Source organism: Petromyzon marinus, chromosome 6 (genome assembly GCF_048934315.1).
Source record: "Petromyzon marinus isolate PM22_M1 ecotype Great Lakes invasive population chromosome 6, UKy_Petmar_22M1.pri1.0, whole genome shotgun sequence".
NCBI lineage: Eukaryota > Metazoa > Chordata > Hyperoartia > Petromyzontiformes > Petromyzontidae > Petromyzon > Petromyzon marinus.
The window spans coordinates 16470384-16488644 of NC_133672.1; the positions used below are offsets into that span (position 1 = coordinate 16470384).

Here is an 18261-nt window from a genome sequence, read left to right on the forward strand (position 1 = left end):
ACTTTGCAAGTTAAAAATGTATACGTTTAATATTTAAGTGTGTTTTATTTTTTATTTAGGGCTCCTTTACAACATATGCTACAGGCCCGCAATAGCTTAATCCGGCACTGAGTTTAACACGTAAGCTTTTGCGATCAATATTATCCAAAATAGAGGTTTTTTGTTGTTGTATCGCTTAAATATAAATGTGTCGTTAAACCCGCCACCACCCGACACAGCCCCCCTCCCTCGCTCCCCTCCTCCCTCGCTCCTCCTCCCTCGCGCCCCCACTCCTCCGCACCCCTCCCGCATCCCCCCCCTCCCTTCCCCCACGAGTCACGTGCGCATGCTTCGTCACGTGACGAGACCGCGCCTCCCCGCGGAAATGGCGGACGGGGACGTGAATGTGGACGGAATCATCGCGCGGCTCCTCGAGGGTGCGGGCCGCGACCGTCGGGCCGATACTCGCACCGCGGCGGGACCACCCCCCCCCCCGTCCCACTACCGCCCCCTCCACTCCGCGTCGCTCCGCCGTCCCTGAGCGACATCCTCGAAAACCTTCCTGCTCGCAACCCCCGTTGCTCACGTCGGCTTCGGCCTTGCACTTCTTCCTCGACTCGCGACTCCTCGGCCTCGCCCGAATCGCCCTGCCCGCGCGGCCTCCCTCTCCGCCGCGCGCTTCCCTTCGCTGCCCCGCCTGCCCCTCTCCCTTCTTTGCCCTTCTCCATCCACCCCCCCTCCCCGCCGAGTCTTGCTCACTTCCCTCCAAAGTTGACTGCAGTGAAGAGTGGTGGTGAATGTGGTGTGTGTGGGGATTGTGCAGGCAATGCGAGTGAATGGTAGCGCTGTTGGTGGGGGGTTCCTTTTTGTGTTCAGCGATTATTGTGCGCGTGTCGGTTAGTGCATCGTGTGGGGCTTGTGTCTGGGCTACTGTGGTTCATGCGTTGGGGATGGTATGTTGTAGCACACTAAATGTGTGGTGTGTAGGTCGTTGGTATTGTGTATCGCGCGTGTTATTGTGCCGTGAAGTGGCTTGTGCAGTGTGTGGAATGGTGGAGGTGGTTCGTGGTTAATGTAAAGGTGGTGTGTGGTTATTGTGTGGGGTGTAATGTGGTTATTGTGCAATGTATGGACGGTGGAGGTTGTGTAGTGTGGTTAATGTAAAGGTGGTGGTGTAGTGTGGTCATCGTGCATTGTGCCGTGGTGTAGCGTGGTTATTGTGTGGGATGCAGTGTGGTTATTGCGCAATGTATGGGCGGTGGAGGGGTTGCGTTAGTGTGGTTGACGTAAAGGTGTGGCGGTGATGATGTGTTGCAGTGAGAGGATGCCGCCCTGGGAAGACCGTGCAGATGACGGAGGCTGAGGTGCGGGGCTTGTGCGTCAAGTCGCGCGAGATCTTTCTGAGCCAGCCCATCCTGCTCGAGCTCGAGGCGCCGCTCAAGATCTGCGGTGTGTGTCCCGAGAGAACATACACCACTCCACGTTCACGTGCCGGGAATCGGCATGTTCTTGTGAACGACTTAATTCAGTGCTATGCTCAGCCCAGGAGTGGTGTTTGCAAGTCGGTGGTCATTGATGTATGGCGAGTAAAAAAAAAAATAACTTTCGACCAATATTAAAAGATAAATGTGAAAATACAATTGAGTAATGCGTAGAGATGGAACAACTATCCAAAACGATACATTGCATATGCATGTTATCATGTGACATTTCCAAGTGTCAAATATGATGTGTACCCACATCTTGGTGACATTGATCGTAAAATATCTTGAGAGACTAGGATTTGCACTACCTCTTGGTACACAGCAATGTAATTAAACAAACCTAAGTTTTCATAAAATAGTATTAAAGTAAGCTTAAATGGGTCAACCCATTTAAGCTGTTACATTCCATTGCTTTTCTGTAATGCCCTACTTAGGTCAGAAGTAAGTCTACAGGAAAACCATTCACTTAGACATTGTTTAAAACTTTACACAGACTTCTGAACTCGGAAGATTAATCATGACAAAGTTGTTGTGGCAATGAATACCACAAGGATGCGTCAGAGATGACATTGAGAAAGCGTGAATCGGACCAGTGTATTAAGAGCGTTAAGACCATACATGGTCATAGCTTACAGTTGCATCTGTGCAGTGCAGTTAAAAAATAAATTATAGCCCGTTGATTGACAGTATATTAAAATTTAAAGTACCATGCTGTTTTGCCAGAGGCTATAACCAGGGCTTAATTTCTTACTGAACATTTTCCAGGTTGTTGGTTTACCGCAGCAGACATGATTTCTAGCCAAACCAGAGTGAAAGTCTTGGTGGATGAATTATTTTCTAGGTCACTGTCCTTGACAGTCCTGGTTGAAACTGAGCCCTTGCTATATAACACTGCATGCTTGACTTGGAATTTGGTTACTATATCAATAAATTACACTTTTGACTTAATCATAACTTGTCACGCTACAACCGGGGGAAAAAAGGGAGTAATGTTATATGCACCTGTTGCATAGGTGATATCCACGGGCAGTACACGGACCTGCTGCGGCTCTTTGAGTATGGAGGGTTCCCCCCCGAAGCCAACTACCTATTCCTGGGCGACTACGTCGACCGTGGGAAGCAGTCCCTGGAGACAATCTGCCTGCTGCTCGCCTACAAGATCAAGTACCCAGAAAACTTCTTCTTGCTGCGTGGCAACCACGAGTGCGCCAGCATCAACCGCATCTACGGCTTCTACGATGAGTGTGAGTCCAGCTACTCGTCTTATCTTGTGAAGATGCCTGCAGTGTTATGTGCGAGGAGAAATGCCCAACCCTGAAGACCACACTTGCAGAGCGAGTGCCCAGCAGTTGGTATTCATGATAGTTCATCGCGGGAACGTTAACGTACGTTTCATGTTGCTCAAATTGGGAGATGCAAAGGGAATGTAAGAAATTCGGCACGCACTGAGATAATGTGTAGGGGGTTTTTTTTGAAAGTTTAAAAGTTGTTTAATCTCATGGCTACTTTATTTAACAGCGGAGAACTTAAAGCACGATATTTGACACTTATTGAGGAAGCATATTCCTTGATGGCCAATTTCACACGACCAAAACTGTTTTATTTTTCTAGGTAAGCGGCGCTTCAATATTAAATTGTGGAAGACCTTTACAGACTGCTTCAACTGCCTGCCGATTGCAGCAATTGTTGATGAAAAAATATTTTGCTGTCATGGAGGTGAGTTCCTTTGTTCTTAACCACTTCCTCTAAATATGAAATGCACAACATAATTGTAAAATTTTGATTTAAAGCCTTCGTGACTGCAGGGATTCATATTCTTTGGTTATTTCGGTAAAGTCACGAAGGGAAACAATAAAATAATAAAAATATAAAACAATAAAATTCTCACGACGTTTTGACTGCAACACAAGCAATCATCATCAGGTGTGAAAACCACAGCAATATATTTTTTAATTATTTTATTGTTTCCCTTCTACGTGACTTACCGAAAGAACCAAGAATATAATTGTTAACGTTTAGGTTAATAAGTGTGAAAACCATATGTATTTTGTTATGTTGTTGCAATGCTGTGAAATGCTGTAATTCTGTGCATTGTGTTTGATGGCAGGGTTGTCTCCTGACCTACAGTCCATGGAACAGATTCGCCGGATCATGAGACCCACAGACGTCCCAGACACTGGTGAGAGAATCTTCATCGAGACTGAATGCTTTCTCTGTGTGGTTTCCAGTGTTTTGGCTAATTACATTGTAGCATTACAGGCTATATTATGGGTGAGGCATGTGGGCTCAGCGCCTTATAATCTCTCTTTGGCGACGCAGGCCTGCTGTGCGATTTGCTGTGGTCGGATCCCGACAAGGACGTGCAGGGCTGGGGGGAAAATGATCGCGGTGTCTCCTTTACGTTTGGGGGCGATGTGGTCAGCAAGTTCCTGAACCGTCACGACCTGGATCTCATCTGCCGTGCCCATCAGGTGAGTGCGACCAGTGGGACAGGTTGCGCATTCTGTAGCTCCCTAAGCTAAACCACCTTAGTTCATGTAGCCTCACGTCACACAATTTTATAAACATCTGCTTGTATGCATTCACTCTTTTTTGCAGGTTGTAGAGGATGGATATGAATTTTTTGCCAAACGACAGCTTGTCACCTTGTTCTCCGCTCCCAACTACTGTGGGGAATTTGATAACGCTGGTGGCATGATGAGCGTGGACGAAACACTCATGTGCTCCTTCCAGGTCTGTAACTGTTAATGCCACGCTGTGCACTGGCACTTTTCTATTATTTCAATTTGTGCGATAAATGAAGGCTCGCTAAATCGCAATTTCAATGTTTTCTTTCAGATCCTTAAACCTTCTGAGAAAAAAGCAAAGTACCAGTATGGGGGTATGAACTCGGGACGTCCCGTCACCCCACCCAAGGCTGCCGTTCCCTTACCAAAGAAGCGATAAGGCAGAGGCCGCTGGGCTGAGTACACCCTGCGTCATTGAGCAAAAGTGTCGAGCAGGATGGGCTGCACGCTGGGGCGAATGCTTGTCGCTTAAAGTAGCATAGAAGCTAAAGCATGTTTGCTAAAAACACTGACCCTGAGAGAAGCCTGCATGCAGTGTCATTAATTCCACATTCCAAATCGCTTTTGCTCGATGATGCTTACAATTGTTTAATTTTTCCTTTTGTTATCTATGTTATATGCTTTAGTACTTTTATGATTGCTTTCATTTGGCAAGTCAGTCTTATTTTCAATCTTGCTCACGTGTGGTTGAAAAGAGGTTGTACTCCCCTTTTTAAGTATCAATTTTCATGTTTGGTTTTCACTCTGAACATGTTAAGCTCCATTACATTTTAAAGCTACTCTGCAGGTAATGATTGTTGAATACCTTTTATTCAACAATACATTTTCAGAGGCTTCTCTGTTTTTCCTTAAGACTATGCAGTTTTGTGCAATGTTAAATTTTCAGCGCTAAATTTTCTATCTTTGAGTCCATGAAGTTAAAATTGAAGGATATTAAAAAGGTTAACTGGACAAACAACCAACGTGGGTCTTGGTGCTGCACTACTGCAATGTCGGATATGCTTGGTGCATTTCTTTCCCTTCGGTGTTGAAGTTGAGCAGAGGAGTTGCATTCTAATCATATAGTGGCTCACTTGTACCACCTGCATTACGGTGGGCATCGCTGCTTGTGGAGAAGGAGAAACGCGAAGGCTTCATTGAGTAGTGTCAACACGGCTCCAACAGAATAGGCCAGTTTATACGAGTAGTGGATTTCTCGGGTCTGTCAACAAATATAAGATTTTATTTTAAAATCTTACCACAAGAAATTGAAAGATATGCATGAAAGAAGCAAGGGGGGTTGTACATTAGTAAAAAAAAAAATAGACTTTTTCAATTTGTCGTATTTCTTCTTGCACAAAGTATATTATTCAGTTGTATGCTTTTCCATATGTATTACACAGCTCTAGACATTCCATTATCCATTAGTGATCCTTAAACCAGTAAACTGTGGTATGGTGTAATAAAATATTAATAACGCACCCTCAACTAAGTCACATTCCACGTAAATGTCACGATTCCATTTGAATTTGTGTTTGATGGGTATAATAATTTGCTGTGCTTAATAATAATAATGTGTATCCTGTACACGGTATTCTGCCTATCGCATTGTGCACTTAGTTTATACACTCCCATTGTTTTCATGTTGCAGTTGTAAATACTGTAGTGACTTGTTTTCCTGTGTTGTAATGGTAAATAAAATATTTAAGGTAAAATCTCTTGAATATCTTTTTTGCAACATGACATTTTTCTAGTATGAATTTCCTTTCTGAATCAGCCAAAGGCTATCGCTGTGTTTTCTCAATTTTATGCGCATTATGATGGAATGTTACATCAAAAACTGAAATATAAAAAACAGCACGGTCAGGAGACACATGGCAGTACTAATCCGGTACACTAAACCAAGAATGAAAATCGCAGAAGTGGAGCAGGATGAAAACTTCACCGACGAATGTACCTTGTTCCACCATTGCAGCAGAAAACGGATTCACCAATGATGTCACCGTGGCCTTTATAACAAACAAGTTTGGCACGACGAATAAGAGCTTCACAGATGTAATACCACAAGCAGTAACATTTTTTACAATTACGTCTAGGCCTACAAGGATGTCTTTGAAGTTTAATGAACATACTTATAATGCAGCACAGCTGACCTAACTGATCTAAAGAACTGCCAATGGAGGGTGTATGGTTACAGACTTTTCCCATTGGGCCACACAATAACAAAACACCATCGGCAAATTTGTGTGTGCACTGCAGCTGCCAGCACCTGCCTGGGACACATGCAAACAGCTTGTTAAACCAGACCTAGCTTGTGTACCCAGTGGCAAGTCGTATGGTTGGCAGGAGCACTGTGCCAGGAAAGAGTATGGATCCTTGCAGTCACGGAAACTTCAAATCTAGAAACTTCAAATCTAGAAACTTCAAATCTGGAAGAAATAGGCCCTCCTGTCCAATTACCTCCTAATTCGTAACCTCGTCACTGGTACACTTGCAGCATCTGCACCCTCGATAGCTACGCCACTGTCTTCACCCACTGAGTTCTAAAGTTAGACATGCCACCATCCACTGCGTTGTCTCTCCATGACAATTCAAGCGCAGTAATCTAGCCGGCACTGTTCGGCCTGAAAAAAATGTACAACTGTGGTTGCACAGACCTTCCATGTGACATTAATTTCGTCAGGCCTATTGCCACCCAGATGTTTACAAATTCAAACATTGCGCAAGAGCACGGCTTATTGCTGTTAATGAAAGCGGCCTGCCTTGCCCTGCAGTTCTAGATTTGAAGCTAGATTTTTTTGCCCTGCAGTGTTCGTTTGTTGCCGCTGGGTGGCGCTGATTGGGAAACAGCGCCGCTTGCTGGTGACCCATCGGAGCAAGTCAGCAAGTGGTGCACACGAGACGGGTCTCACTCCACACAAAGGACTGAATAGTCCCTGGATTTCCTCACAATAACCAGCACCGCTACGACGACAAACAACAACGATTACCAGTGTGCTAACCTAAAGAAATACTGCACTGAGAAAACAATACATTTACAAGTGTTTACATTTCGATACGTGTTCAGTAAACTTTCACGACGGTATTTTATCACGGCCACCACGCACAATGCTATGAAATACAAAGTCATTTTCCATACTTTTTTTTGCTGCGGTAAAAAAAAATCACACCCTGTTTCAATTTGTAGAAAAAGGCATCGACGCTTCGGCAACACGAGTGGATAATAAATCAGGAAGCAACCTCCTCCCTGCATCGATAAGCAAAAAAAAAACCCATTCAGAAAGCATTCCGGATTTTTACCGCTGCCCATTCCATTACACGTTAGGTATCCCATTACAGAAATATAAACCACTTCTCGCCTTAGTTGAGCAATACACCTTAAGAACCCTGCACTTGTTCTCTGCAATATTGATGTTTTGTTGTCTTTGTTCTGTCATTGCTGCTCTGCTCACGCACCACGAATCTCCCTTGTAAAATAGCCAGAAAACTGGCTAAACGGGACCATCCGTATAACAAATCAAATAACTTTCGATTTAAAGCTCTTCGTGACTGCAGGGATTCATATTCTTGATTCGTTCGGTAAAGTCACGTAGAAGGGAAATAATAAAATAATAAAAATAAAACAATAAAATTCTCACGACGTTTCGATTGCAACACAAGCAAATCATCAGGTGTGAAAACTACAATACATTTTTTGAAAAAAGCGTTTTTTTTGCTGTAGTTTTCACACCTAATGATGATTTGCTTGTGTTGCAATCGAAACGTGAGAATTTTAATTGTTTTATTTGTATTATTTAATTATTTCCCTTCTACGTGACTTTACCGAAAGAAATCAAATAACCTTACACAACCTACTTAAGCTATTAACGCATCTCCGCCGACTTGTGGGTGCTCAATCACTGCTGCACACAAAACATCGCAACGTGCAGCAGCATCACATATATTTCCCTGTCCATGTTAACTCGTTGACAAACACGCGTTCTCATGAGCACGCCCACTGGCTGTGTGCTTATTGTGTCTACAAGTTGGCAATTTTATCTTTAAAAGTTAAAAACTTTCTTCTTGGCATTTTGACACTGGTAAAACTTTGGCAGAGTTGACATAATTAACCGTGGTTTCTGAAATTGACTACAAGGACTCCACAGTAAATCTTGCTTTCCATTATTTTAAAATACCAAGGGGTAGTGAGATAATCGAAACGTATTAACCTTTCCCTGTGTTGCTGGAATTGAAATGCGTATTGATGAAATGCCACGACAATGCGTGAACACAAAGGCCAGCAGCGCATGAATGAGCGAACACTCACGGACCGCTCTGTCACGTTGGCGTTAACACAGCGGCTGCAGTGAAACTCCTTGCGTCGCGGATACACGTGAGTGTCTTGGGTTACAGGTGAGTGTCGGTGAAGACCGTGTGCTCCTTGCAGATGGTGAACGCCTTCATGGACTCCAGGAGTTCCTCGTCATCCCCAAACTGTGGCGGCACAGACACATCGAACAGTCGGCTACCGACTTTGTACCGGCACACGACCTCAGAGCCAACATGGAGTAGCGGCGGATGCTTACGGCGCTCATCATCCCGCTGTCCCGGACTCGGGGCCGCAGCAGCGCGTCCCAGAGCGGCTCCTCCGGCAGGGACGTCGCCTCGGCCGTCTCGATGAGCCGGCTGGCGCCGTGGTGCAGCGAGTCGTGGGAGCACGCGCGACACAGCGGTGGTGCAGCCGGTGGCGGTGGCGGAGTGGGTGGGTTCAGCAGCATCCCGCGCGGGGGCACGTGGATCACCGAGACGCTGTGCCGTCGCGCAGCCCTGCCGCGCTTGTGCGAGCTAGGGCTTGAGATGCGCGTGTCGGGCAGGCCCTGCCGGGAACCCCCACGAGATCCGACTCAGCACCAGGGTGTGCGATTTGGCACATTTTCAATGTGGGGAGTGGGGATCAAAGTGGCAGGATTCAATTGAACAACCCTCACTGACCAGCGTGGTGAAGTATGGTCAAATAATCCCAATGACATACAGGTTGAGGAGCAGGGGCAGAGCCACAGAGGGGGCTGGGGGGGGCTTAGCTCCCCCTGAAATTTTGGGAAAGTCGGTAATTGGGATAACCGGATATCCAGCTGCTGCAAAATGCTGCAGGCTGCCACCTTGTGCTGCCCTGCAGGCTGCTTGAGCGGCAGCCTTTCGAACTTATCGAACTTATTAGCCACATCAGCGGCTCCGACCTATTAATAAACTCCGCGTTCCAGTCCAATAAAATGTGTTTTATTCATTTGTGTCGTCCATTGGAAAACATACAATGGATATCTCAGAATATTGAAGTCAGCCCCCCCAAAATCAAAATCCTAGCTCCGCCCCTGTTGAGGAGGCCTGTAATTCTAGATTTAAAGCCTGTAATTGTTTACTAATGCCACTGCTAGCAGAAGTGGCTGTACGAGTCTATGGAGCCCCTCTCGAGGGTATATTTGGCCTCCAACCATGCTGGCCAGATAACCGATTAATTGTAGTGTTTGGGAGTTTGACGATCTTCTATGTTCTCTGCCAACCCTTGCATCCCAAAGCGCTGAATGAAAGGCATGCACCACCACATGTCCGGCATCCCTCCATCTCAAGTGTGAGGGACACTGTTTTCTGTGCAAGATCAATTGCCCAAGGATGTCCACGTGTTGCTCAGGGCCACGAGATAACGTCCTGGTCTGGCTGGTCATGTTATCTCCAGTAACCATAACATGAAAAACTCAGCCCTGGCTCAGCTCCCAGTCTTCAGTTTTAACAATGAAAAATTGAGCATGGTGCAATCCCCTTACCGTAGCCGAGTGGAGATCGCATGAGGCTGTAAGTCACTGAGTTCAAATCCAGCTCTCTCATTTTTTGGCAAATATAATCATACAAATACATTTAAATCCACACATTTTTGTCAGATTTCATAATAACATCAGTAATAATACCACTAAAATAACAATAATAAAGGTCGTGATTTAATAACCAGAACATGCCATGAATTCGCCAAACTCAATGCAGTTCAATGGCGCGCACAGTCGCCTCTTCAGCCGTCAACCGTGGTTCAAATCGCCGTGCGCCTGTGCGCACATTCAGTGGGTTACGTTTAGGGGAGTGGAACAATGCCGTTCACAAGAGCTTGGACCTCGAGCTCCTGTCAACAACCTGACGATGCTGGATGTAATCTACAGCGGAACGTTGCACCCATTTAAACGTTGTGAGATTACTCACCAACATCAACAATCGGTGGTGGTGCTGCTGCTGAAGCAGTTATACATTTGGCCACGTTCGATTCACGTGACACTTTTATTAATTGGCTGTGTCGGGTGGAGGAGAGTTTATGACACGCATTTTTACGGGAACTGTTGCAATATTTCAGTCTTAATAATCGCAGGTGAAGCAAGTGAAAATGTGGTTGTTAAGTCGCGAGAAACGAGCACGACAAAACTCAACATTTCCACTCAGCTCGGCTTGCATCGTCGCGACTTGAGGTGGAGCGGCCTCGCTTGGTTTTAATCTGAGCAGCCCATGCAGAAGCGCAAAGCACACCAGACCCCATGCACACACGACCCAGGCTCCCATAAAACTCATTCAGAGAGACTTCTAATTGTTCTCTCGACTGCGGACAATGCGCTCAGTGAGCACGAGACGTCACTGGGATAAACAGTGGGCACAGCTGTGCTTTGTTTTTCTTGCAAAAGGAATACTTTTAGATTTTCAATAAAATAAATGTTCCTACTCGGTAATTATCTTAATGGACGGGTCAACCCCCATTTGTAGAATCACACGAAAGAAAACAATGGAGGAAGAAACCCTTGTTGTTCTGGTCAAGAATGTGGATTCAAATTCGTATAATTACATATTTCCTCCCCCCCCTTTTATTTTACGTTTTGCCTCTCAACGACAAAGCCCCGTGAAGGTAGACATGCGAGTGAAATCGCCTTATGGAAACCAGGCTGCTTGCGACCGTGGTGCCGCGTGGGTACCTCGTTATGGAACGTGAAACTCCGCAAAGTGATACTACTTGCCGAGCCGATGGAGTCCGCCAGGTGGTCAAACTGAGAAGCCAAACACGACGCGCACGGCATAATGCAGCAACGGTAAAGGGTGGCAAAAGCCAGTAGCACTGCATGAATGACATGGTAGCAAAAAAAAAACCGACAGCATGTTATGCAGCACATCGCGATGTTACGCAGCACAGTAGAGAATGGTAGAATTGCACTACCACACATTACAGGACATCATAGTGTAGTAAAGTATGGCACAGCACAGTAGAGTGATAAGAGGCAGTGGCAAGGTACACCCTGAAAGTGTTGTAAATCAAGTTACAAGCAGGGACAGGACAGTAAATATGCGGGAATGTGGTGACAAGTACAGGTAGTCTTCGACTTACGACGGTCGGACTTACGATATTTCGATCTTACGATGGCGATACGACAAAATTGCCATCAACAACCCAACATCGTTCAAGTATGCAGACGACGGACAGGATCTTGGTGAGTACAGTACAATATGATACGTTACGATACGTTCAATGCATGTATGATACGTAGCTTTAGCGATTTCATTTTAGGGTCACCACGATACAATACGCATGTTAAAAGCTTTTAGAGCAGATAGGATTGTTTCCTGAAAATGTTTTCGATTAAATTGCAGTTCATATAGGTAGGCTAAGAATTTACCTTGGTTTTTTTTACTTTACATTTTACTGTGCAATACAGTATTGTAATTAATACATACAGTATATAGTTTATACAGTACGGTACTGTAAATTTCTCTGTTTTGCTAAATTATCACCATTCTTTAAGACTCCTGGATAGGCTAGGCCATCTTCGACTTACGATATTTTCGACTTACGATGGGATCATCGTAACGCACCTCCATCGTAAGTAGAGGACTACCTGTATGAGGATGGAAGGGACGAGACATGGCCAGATCTTACCAAGTGTACAAGGCGATGGTCGGACACACAGAGAGTTTGTGGAACTTGCAAAGTGGCAGAAGCGGAGAGACACTGAGCATGGAGGCTGGAGCCAGGACAGGCGTCTTTCATCTTAGCACGACAATGGAGGCAGAAGCGCATGGGTGGCAGTGGGAAATAAAAAAAATAGATATCACAGGACAGACATTACCGGTGCAGTCACAACAATAGGAAACATCAAAGTGCACAGTGAGCACAGTGCGTATTCTGACTCTTTTACATTTTAACGCCAGAGACGCTGATGGCGCCTGCGATTGTGTTAAACGTTTGCCGGAGGGCACAAACTTGTATCCTGGCTGACGACGACCCCGATATAAGTTGCTCAACTAACGCTCGAGGCAGCACCCGGGGCTACCGAGCTCGCCGTCGGCCGTGGCGCCCACGTAATGCCGCGTCGCCTGGGGCCCATCGTTCCCACCCGGGTGACGCGGCGCAGGCGAAGGGACCGGAGAGCCCGAGAAAGCGCAGCGGGGTGAGGGACGCACCAGGAGGTTGTCGGAGGACGGGTAGACGCAGAGCGGCATCATGGTGGCCTGCGCGTGGCGGGAGCCCAGCAGCGGCGGCCGCTGGCGCGTGTAGGGCGGCTTGCGCATGGCGCGGCGCAGCAGCAGCGCCAGCACGACGGCCATGAGCAGCATCCCCACGGCCGAGAGCAGAGACACGAACCACAGCTCGCTGTAGAAGTGAGGGTCTCCATCCGGGACCCGCCCCCCAGAGTCCTGCGTTGTCTCCCCTTGGTAGGGAATAAAACACAGTCCAGTGGCATCTCAGCTAGAGCGCTGCTGTGGCCTGACATGACCAACCGCGTGAAGTATAATGAGGCCGTTGGGAGTTAAGTAAATGCGCCGCACCTATTCCAGTGGCAGTGTTGTACGAGATGATGGGAGAACTGACAGATCCCATTTCTGTTGTGCAGGTGACGCGAAACTGGAATGCTGAGAAAACAAGAAACACACAAAGACAGGGATGTCCCATTCAGCACATAAGCTGATTTCACAACTCATCTTTTATAGTGACTAAATGCAACTGCAACTCATGGTCCATTTGAAGAAGGGAGGATCAACATCATTTACAGATATCACTTGCCAATAAAATTACCACACACTTGTGCGCGCACACAATAAAACGCGGCTTATAAAAAATGAAAAGTTCAAACCTGCACTTGCCAAACACACACACACACACGTGACAGGGGATGGACAGGAACAGTGTCTGGCAAACACGGCTTATGTCCTGTGCCCAGGGCTTGTGTCCCATGGACAGGATTGGTGTCTCGCTCCACGCTTACTTTTGTCTGATGTGCGGGGCAGGCTGGCGGAGAGGCTGAGTCCTGCAAACACGCGCGTGCCGCCCTCGCTAAGAGCGAACTCGCGCAGCGGCCCGTTCAGGTGGAAGCTGGCGCTCCAGTCGACCGAAAGCGCCGTTAGGTTGCTGCTCACGTCGAATGGCGCCACAAACTCTGGGGCTGTCAGGACAGTGCGCGTGGTCAAACATCACCCGTGCAGCGCCAGAGTTGTTGTTACAGGACACCACTCCTCAGAGGAACGGCACGTGGACACACGTAGTGCTGTTGTTTGGTAAAGTTGGGATTTGCAGTCCACCACATCGCTACACGATCATTCATATAGGTGGTACTGCTTGACAGCAGTGTCAGAAAATTGCCCACGGTCCCCGTTTGCTACGTATATGGACAACTGAAAAAATGGTTGGGTTGCTTGTATAGAGGGCAGTGCAATACACCAAATTTTCAGCTCGAAAGGTAAAAAAAAATGCACCCAAATTATTCGGTATTGCCTGCTCTCACGTGACTAAAGAGGTAAGGTATGTTGAACTTCTTTCACACTGCACGTAGCCAACTGTGCTAAACGAAGGCGCGGGGGACGGAAAACAAACTCCACACAAAAAAGCAGTTGGAAAGAAATTCGTCTTCAACCTAGATTTAAAAGCGCCTAGCTCCCAGTGGCTTCCTATTATCAGAAGGAAGAGCGTTCCAGACGGGCGCAGAAGCGCATCTGGAAGGCGATGGCATCACCGGGACGTGTGAGGCGGCTCACCTTCCTTGTGCGTGGTGAGGGTGCTCCATGCTGACGCGGTGCTGCCGGCCTGGTTGTGCGAGATGATGCGGAAGTCGTAGCTGCAGTAGGGCAGGAGGCCGCTGACGTTGTGCGACCTCTGAGAGCCCGTGTACACCACGTCCAGCGAGCCCTGCCGGCACTCCACCGGCAGAGGCTGGGGCGGCTGAGGACACGACATGCGTTTCTGTAGCTCGAAGCTGCGCCGAGACCAGAGAGGGAACAGAAAGACAAAGTTCCCCCGTATTGCCTTAACAGAATCTTTGGGGCAAGTGGTAATAGGGAGCGTCTTTGAAGGCCGACAAGGCAGACGAGGGGGTGGGTGGCCAGCACCACCCCCGGTACTCGCACACACGTGTGTAAGGACAGTACGGGGGTGATGTAGGGACAGTACCGCTCCCCGTGGCCATGGTTACTAATTAAGGTACCGGGAACAGACAGGGTCACGTACGGGTAATGTGGGACCTAAGTGGTCGCTAATAATGATTGATGCGACAAGCTTTGACAGGGTCGCGTGGGAACTAATGGTCGTAAATTGTAATAAGGGCAGAGACAGACAGGGACAGGTGCGGTGAGCGAGAGGGTTCGGGATTAGGGGCGTGGCTGGGTCGTGAGGGGGATAAGAGCCGGCACGAACCGGGGCTCTGGGCTGCTGTTGTGGGGGAACTGCTGTTGCCGTCGTCACCTTGGAGTGAGTCGTCTTCATCATCCTGGAGTAGGCCACCTTGTAGTCTTGAAAGGCTAGAGTTATGTTGTCTCAGAATAGAGCTATCTAAGTTACCCAAGTGTATATCGTTACTCGCATGTTACTCACACATACACAATGCAACATTGTACATTTGTAAATCCACTATCCACTGAAACCTGCTTTTACTATTCATAAAAACGAAAGAAATAAGTGGTTCAAGATTACTACATCGAGTAAAACCTCGTTATTTCGGTATTTGATCATTCGTAATTGGGGATAATTCGACACGGCTACGCTTTCGGCATATATACGGTGTATTAGAAATTGGCCATGAGCCGAATTGTCGTACCGAACGGTCCAACTTCGGCATGGCACGTGGAGCGACGCCGCGTGCCACAACCAAAACAACGACTCAGTCTGGTGGCGAGCATCGGCGAGAGTGGCGAGCGCGTGGTGAGTGTGGCGAGCATCGGCGAGTGTGGTGAGCGTTAGTGCAAACCCGTCGCTGTGGACTTAACCTTGTTTGTGCACTCTGTGCAAGCCAACCCTCTCAGAAATACCGTCTACACACACGCGTCAAGATGTAATAGAAAGGGACTGAAGTATAAATCCCTTAGTCTGCGAGACGAATTCAAAGTTTCGTATAGAATTGATCCAGAGTGTGTGTCGATGCGTACGGTGAGTGAAGACACCCATGTCAGTGGTGAAGTGCCACATCAGCTGATGTCGTCCGATGGCGAGTAATGTGGTGTAAAAGTGTGAAATAATGTAGTCTTTAAGTAAACATTAATTGTTCAGCGAAAAATGTGAAGTTTAAGATCGTGTAATTTGGTGTTTAAGTTATGATTTGGTGATAAAGTGAATATACAGTACAGTAAGTGCATGCTCAGTGCATTAAGCCCCCCTCCACAAGCTCTGTCAGCTACCACATGGAACCTGCCACATCCTCCTCCTTCGCCTGCAGTGCTGGTTATTGATAGTAAGTGTTACTTTTTTTTGGAAAAAAATTGTTGGAAAACAAATTTGGATATTTTTTTATCGGGGCAGGAGGCACTTGGGAGTACCATTGTACATAATTCGGACTATTAGACAATTCAGCAAGGCCAGAGCCCCATACGTGTCAAATTAACAAGGGTTTACCGTATGCATAATGAATATTGAGTGTACAGTTGTGGTCACATCTGCAGGCAGATCCGGTGCACATACAGACACACGCGCAAAGACACACACACGCACAAACACACGCAAACGATGATGGAGAGCAGGGGCACCTGTGCATGATCCCGTTGGGCCGTGTGGGGTCGCTCCAGGCCAGGCTGGCAGCGCGGGACCCCACAGCTGAGGGGGCAGGAGCGGGCTGCCCGGTCGGGGTCGCTGGCAGAGTTTGCAGGCGCGCGGGGGGTCCATCAGCGCAGCAGCGGAGGCACGTGCACACCTGCACGTACACCGAGTACGTGCTGAACGGCTCCAGCCCGTGGATCTCCTGCTCCACGGAGACCCCCTCGGATAGCTGTGGCACAAAGGGCGGACGCAATACACAACAATAACTGCACCAGCCAGTTAGGTGGTGTCTTCCGAAATTCTACAGGACTCCACCGGCCTCTATAAAGGCTGGCTATGCAGTTCAGCATTGACCAAAGATCGTTGAGGACAGTGAGTGGCGTAGAATGACCAATGTGAGCCTTGGTGGGATGAATTATTGGGGCCCCCTGTCACCTTTGTAGCCCGGTCCTTAGGCTCGCCCGGACCAGGGCACGTCAGTGCAGTTGGACCGCCAATGGCCGCTGATTATCATTGTTTAAATTGCATATATAGACTACTACAAAATACAGGATAAAACAATTAGTTTTCTGAAAATGTGTCATTCTGAAAACACCTTAACGTATGCACTGAGGTTATTAGAATTTTTTTTTTTACAAAAGTGCTCCGCTTGCAGGTCGTTGTGGTCGGGCCGCCAATTATCGATGTACCATCATGTGGAGGCCGCTGGAGCTGTTGGCGAAGACGCGGTAAACGGTGACGATGCCGTTGGGCTGGGTGGGCGGTGAGACGAGCACCACGGCCGAGGTGGCCGCCACCGAGGAAAAGGAGGGTGGCTGCAGCCCGAGGGGAGGAGCGGGTCCCGTGCGCCCCCGCACCCAGACGCCGTCGACGTGCCCGGCCGCGTTCACCGCCCGCACCTGTCGCACCACCACCACCGCCGCACCACCACCGCCGCACCACCGCCGGCATCAGCCTCCTCACCGCCGGCATCAGCCTCCTCGCGGACAGCAGCATCCTTCTGTCCGCGGCAAACTCTGGTCAATCCCGCGTCGCCTTCGCTTCAGCTCAACCCTTTCCCGTTCCGAGACGTCTGCAAGTTGCCGGGTGGGTCCCGTTCACCTCCGAATCTCGGAACGTGCAAACGCTTAGCGTGAAATTTTGTCGAGAGAGGCGTAGCGCCGTTGTTTATAAAGGCATTGTACTCACCGCAGAGAACCGTAGCGACGCGACCGCACTCTGTGATAGCTGGCGCCCTCGCGCATGTCCTCGTGAGAGCCTCGGTACCGATAAAGTTATTTTATATATATAAAAAAATTACGGTTTCGTTTTGATGATGTACACGTACGTCATCGGAACGGAATCAGAAGTGTATATCAATGTATGTCATTAGAACAGGAAAGGGTTAAGAGACATCTCCTCCACTGGTAGCTGTGAACCAGTAGTGAACAATTCTAAATTTCCATGTTGGGAGGCTAGTCTATCCATATAATGCTCACTCTTGATTTTCTCAAAAAGATGCACATTTTATTGGCCTTCAAGAGTTAAACAAAATTGTGATCAGAGCACTACTGCACATTTCTTAACATAGTGACACACACATACAGCAGCACAGACGCAAGAGAGAAACTGAATTGAGGCAGGGGTTGTGGGATGTGTTCACAAACCTCATATCAGGCTTCTCTGCCTTGAATGCACCTCTCAGTGGGGCTACACTGTAGTGTAATGACAAACTCCAGCGACTCACGCTAGCGAAGAATTCCCCCACTATCCTTACATTTGTGCTCTTTAGGTTTTGTTCAGAGCCACCGTGGATGTTTAAGCGTGGGCTACGACACCGCCGGTGCGCCTTGCCTTGTACTCGTACTCCGCGTTCGTCTCCGCGCTCCCGTCCCGGAAGGACCGAGCGGTCCCGTTGTAGACGAGGGCAACGCGTGTCCCGGCGGCCCGGCGAGGACCAGCAGGGCCTACCATGGGGCCCCGGCGGTATAGCTCGTAGCGCAGGACGGGGCCGTTGGGCCGCAGCGGGGAGGCCCAGGACACGCGCGGGCCCGCTTGGTCGCCCGCGCCGTCGGCCTGCGGCTCCACGCTGGGGCCGGGCTGCAGGGCGGGCGGCGCCTCCAGGGTGCTGCCCCGTGCCCACTCGCTCGACGCGCAGCCCCCAGCCGTGCACGCTTCCACGCACGCCTCGTACCTGAGGCCGGTCCGCGCAGAGTGCAGGTGCATGTCACCGGCAGCTCGAGGGCTTGCATACTGAGCG

At 48.4% G+C, this 18261-nt stretch overlaps 2 protein-coding genes across 2 annotated transcripts in view; one reads left to right on the forward strand and one right to left on the reverse strand.

The window, feature by feature from the left end:
• The first annotated feature begins 272 nt into the window (after positions 1–272).
• LOC116939394 (serine/threonine-protein phosphatase PP1-beta catalytic subunit) lies at positions 273–5724 on the forward strand. The gene is made up of 8 exons (XM_032947671.2): positions 273–416; positions 1297–1428; positions 2477–2707; positions 3075–3179; positions 3571–3642; positions 3783–3934; positions 4062–4196; positions 4302–5724. Exons 1-8 carry the CDS (start codon positions 326–328, stop codon positions 4407–4409), a joined length of 1026 nt encoding a protein of 341 aa, XP_032803562.1. The 5' UTR covers positions 273–325; the 3' UTR covers positions 4410–5724.
• USH2A (usherin) overlaps positions 5231–18261 on the reverse strand; it is a 122108-nt gene continuing 109077 nt past the window's right edge. The window contains exons 63-73 of the mRNA XM_076065130.1: positions 17856–18195; positions 16712–16921; positions 16013–16251; positions 14036–14253; positions 13270–13446; positions 12833–12916; positions 12467–12714; positions 11943–12053; positions 10987–11058; positions 8575–8865; positions 5231–8482 (exon numbers count right to left, since the gene is read on the reverse strand). Of these exons, the coding sequence (XP_075921245.1) occupies positions 8396–8482; positions 8575–8865; positions 10987–11058; positions 11943–12053; positions 12467–12714; positions 12833–12916; positions 13270–13446; positions 14036–14253; positions 16013–16251; positions 16712–16921; positions 17856–18195 (2077 nt within the window). The 3' untranslated portion in view covers positions 5231–8395. The remainder of the gene's footprint in view (positions 8483–8574; positions 8866–10986; positions 11059–11942; positions 12054–12466; positions 12715–12832; positions 12917–13269; positions 13447–14035; positions 14254–16012; positions 16252–16711; positions 16922–17855; positions 18196–18261) is intronic.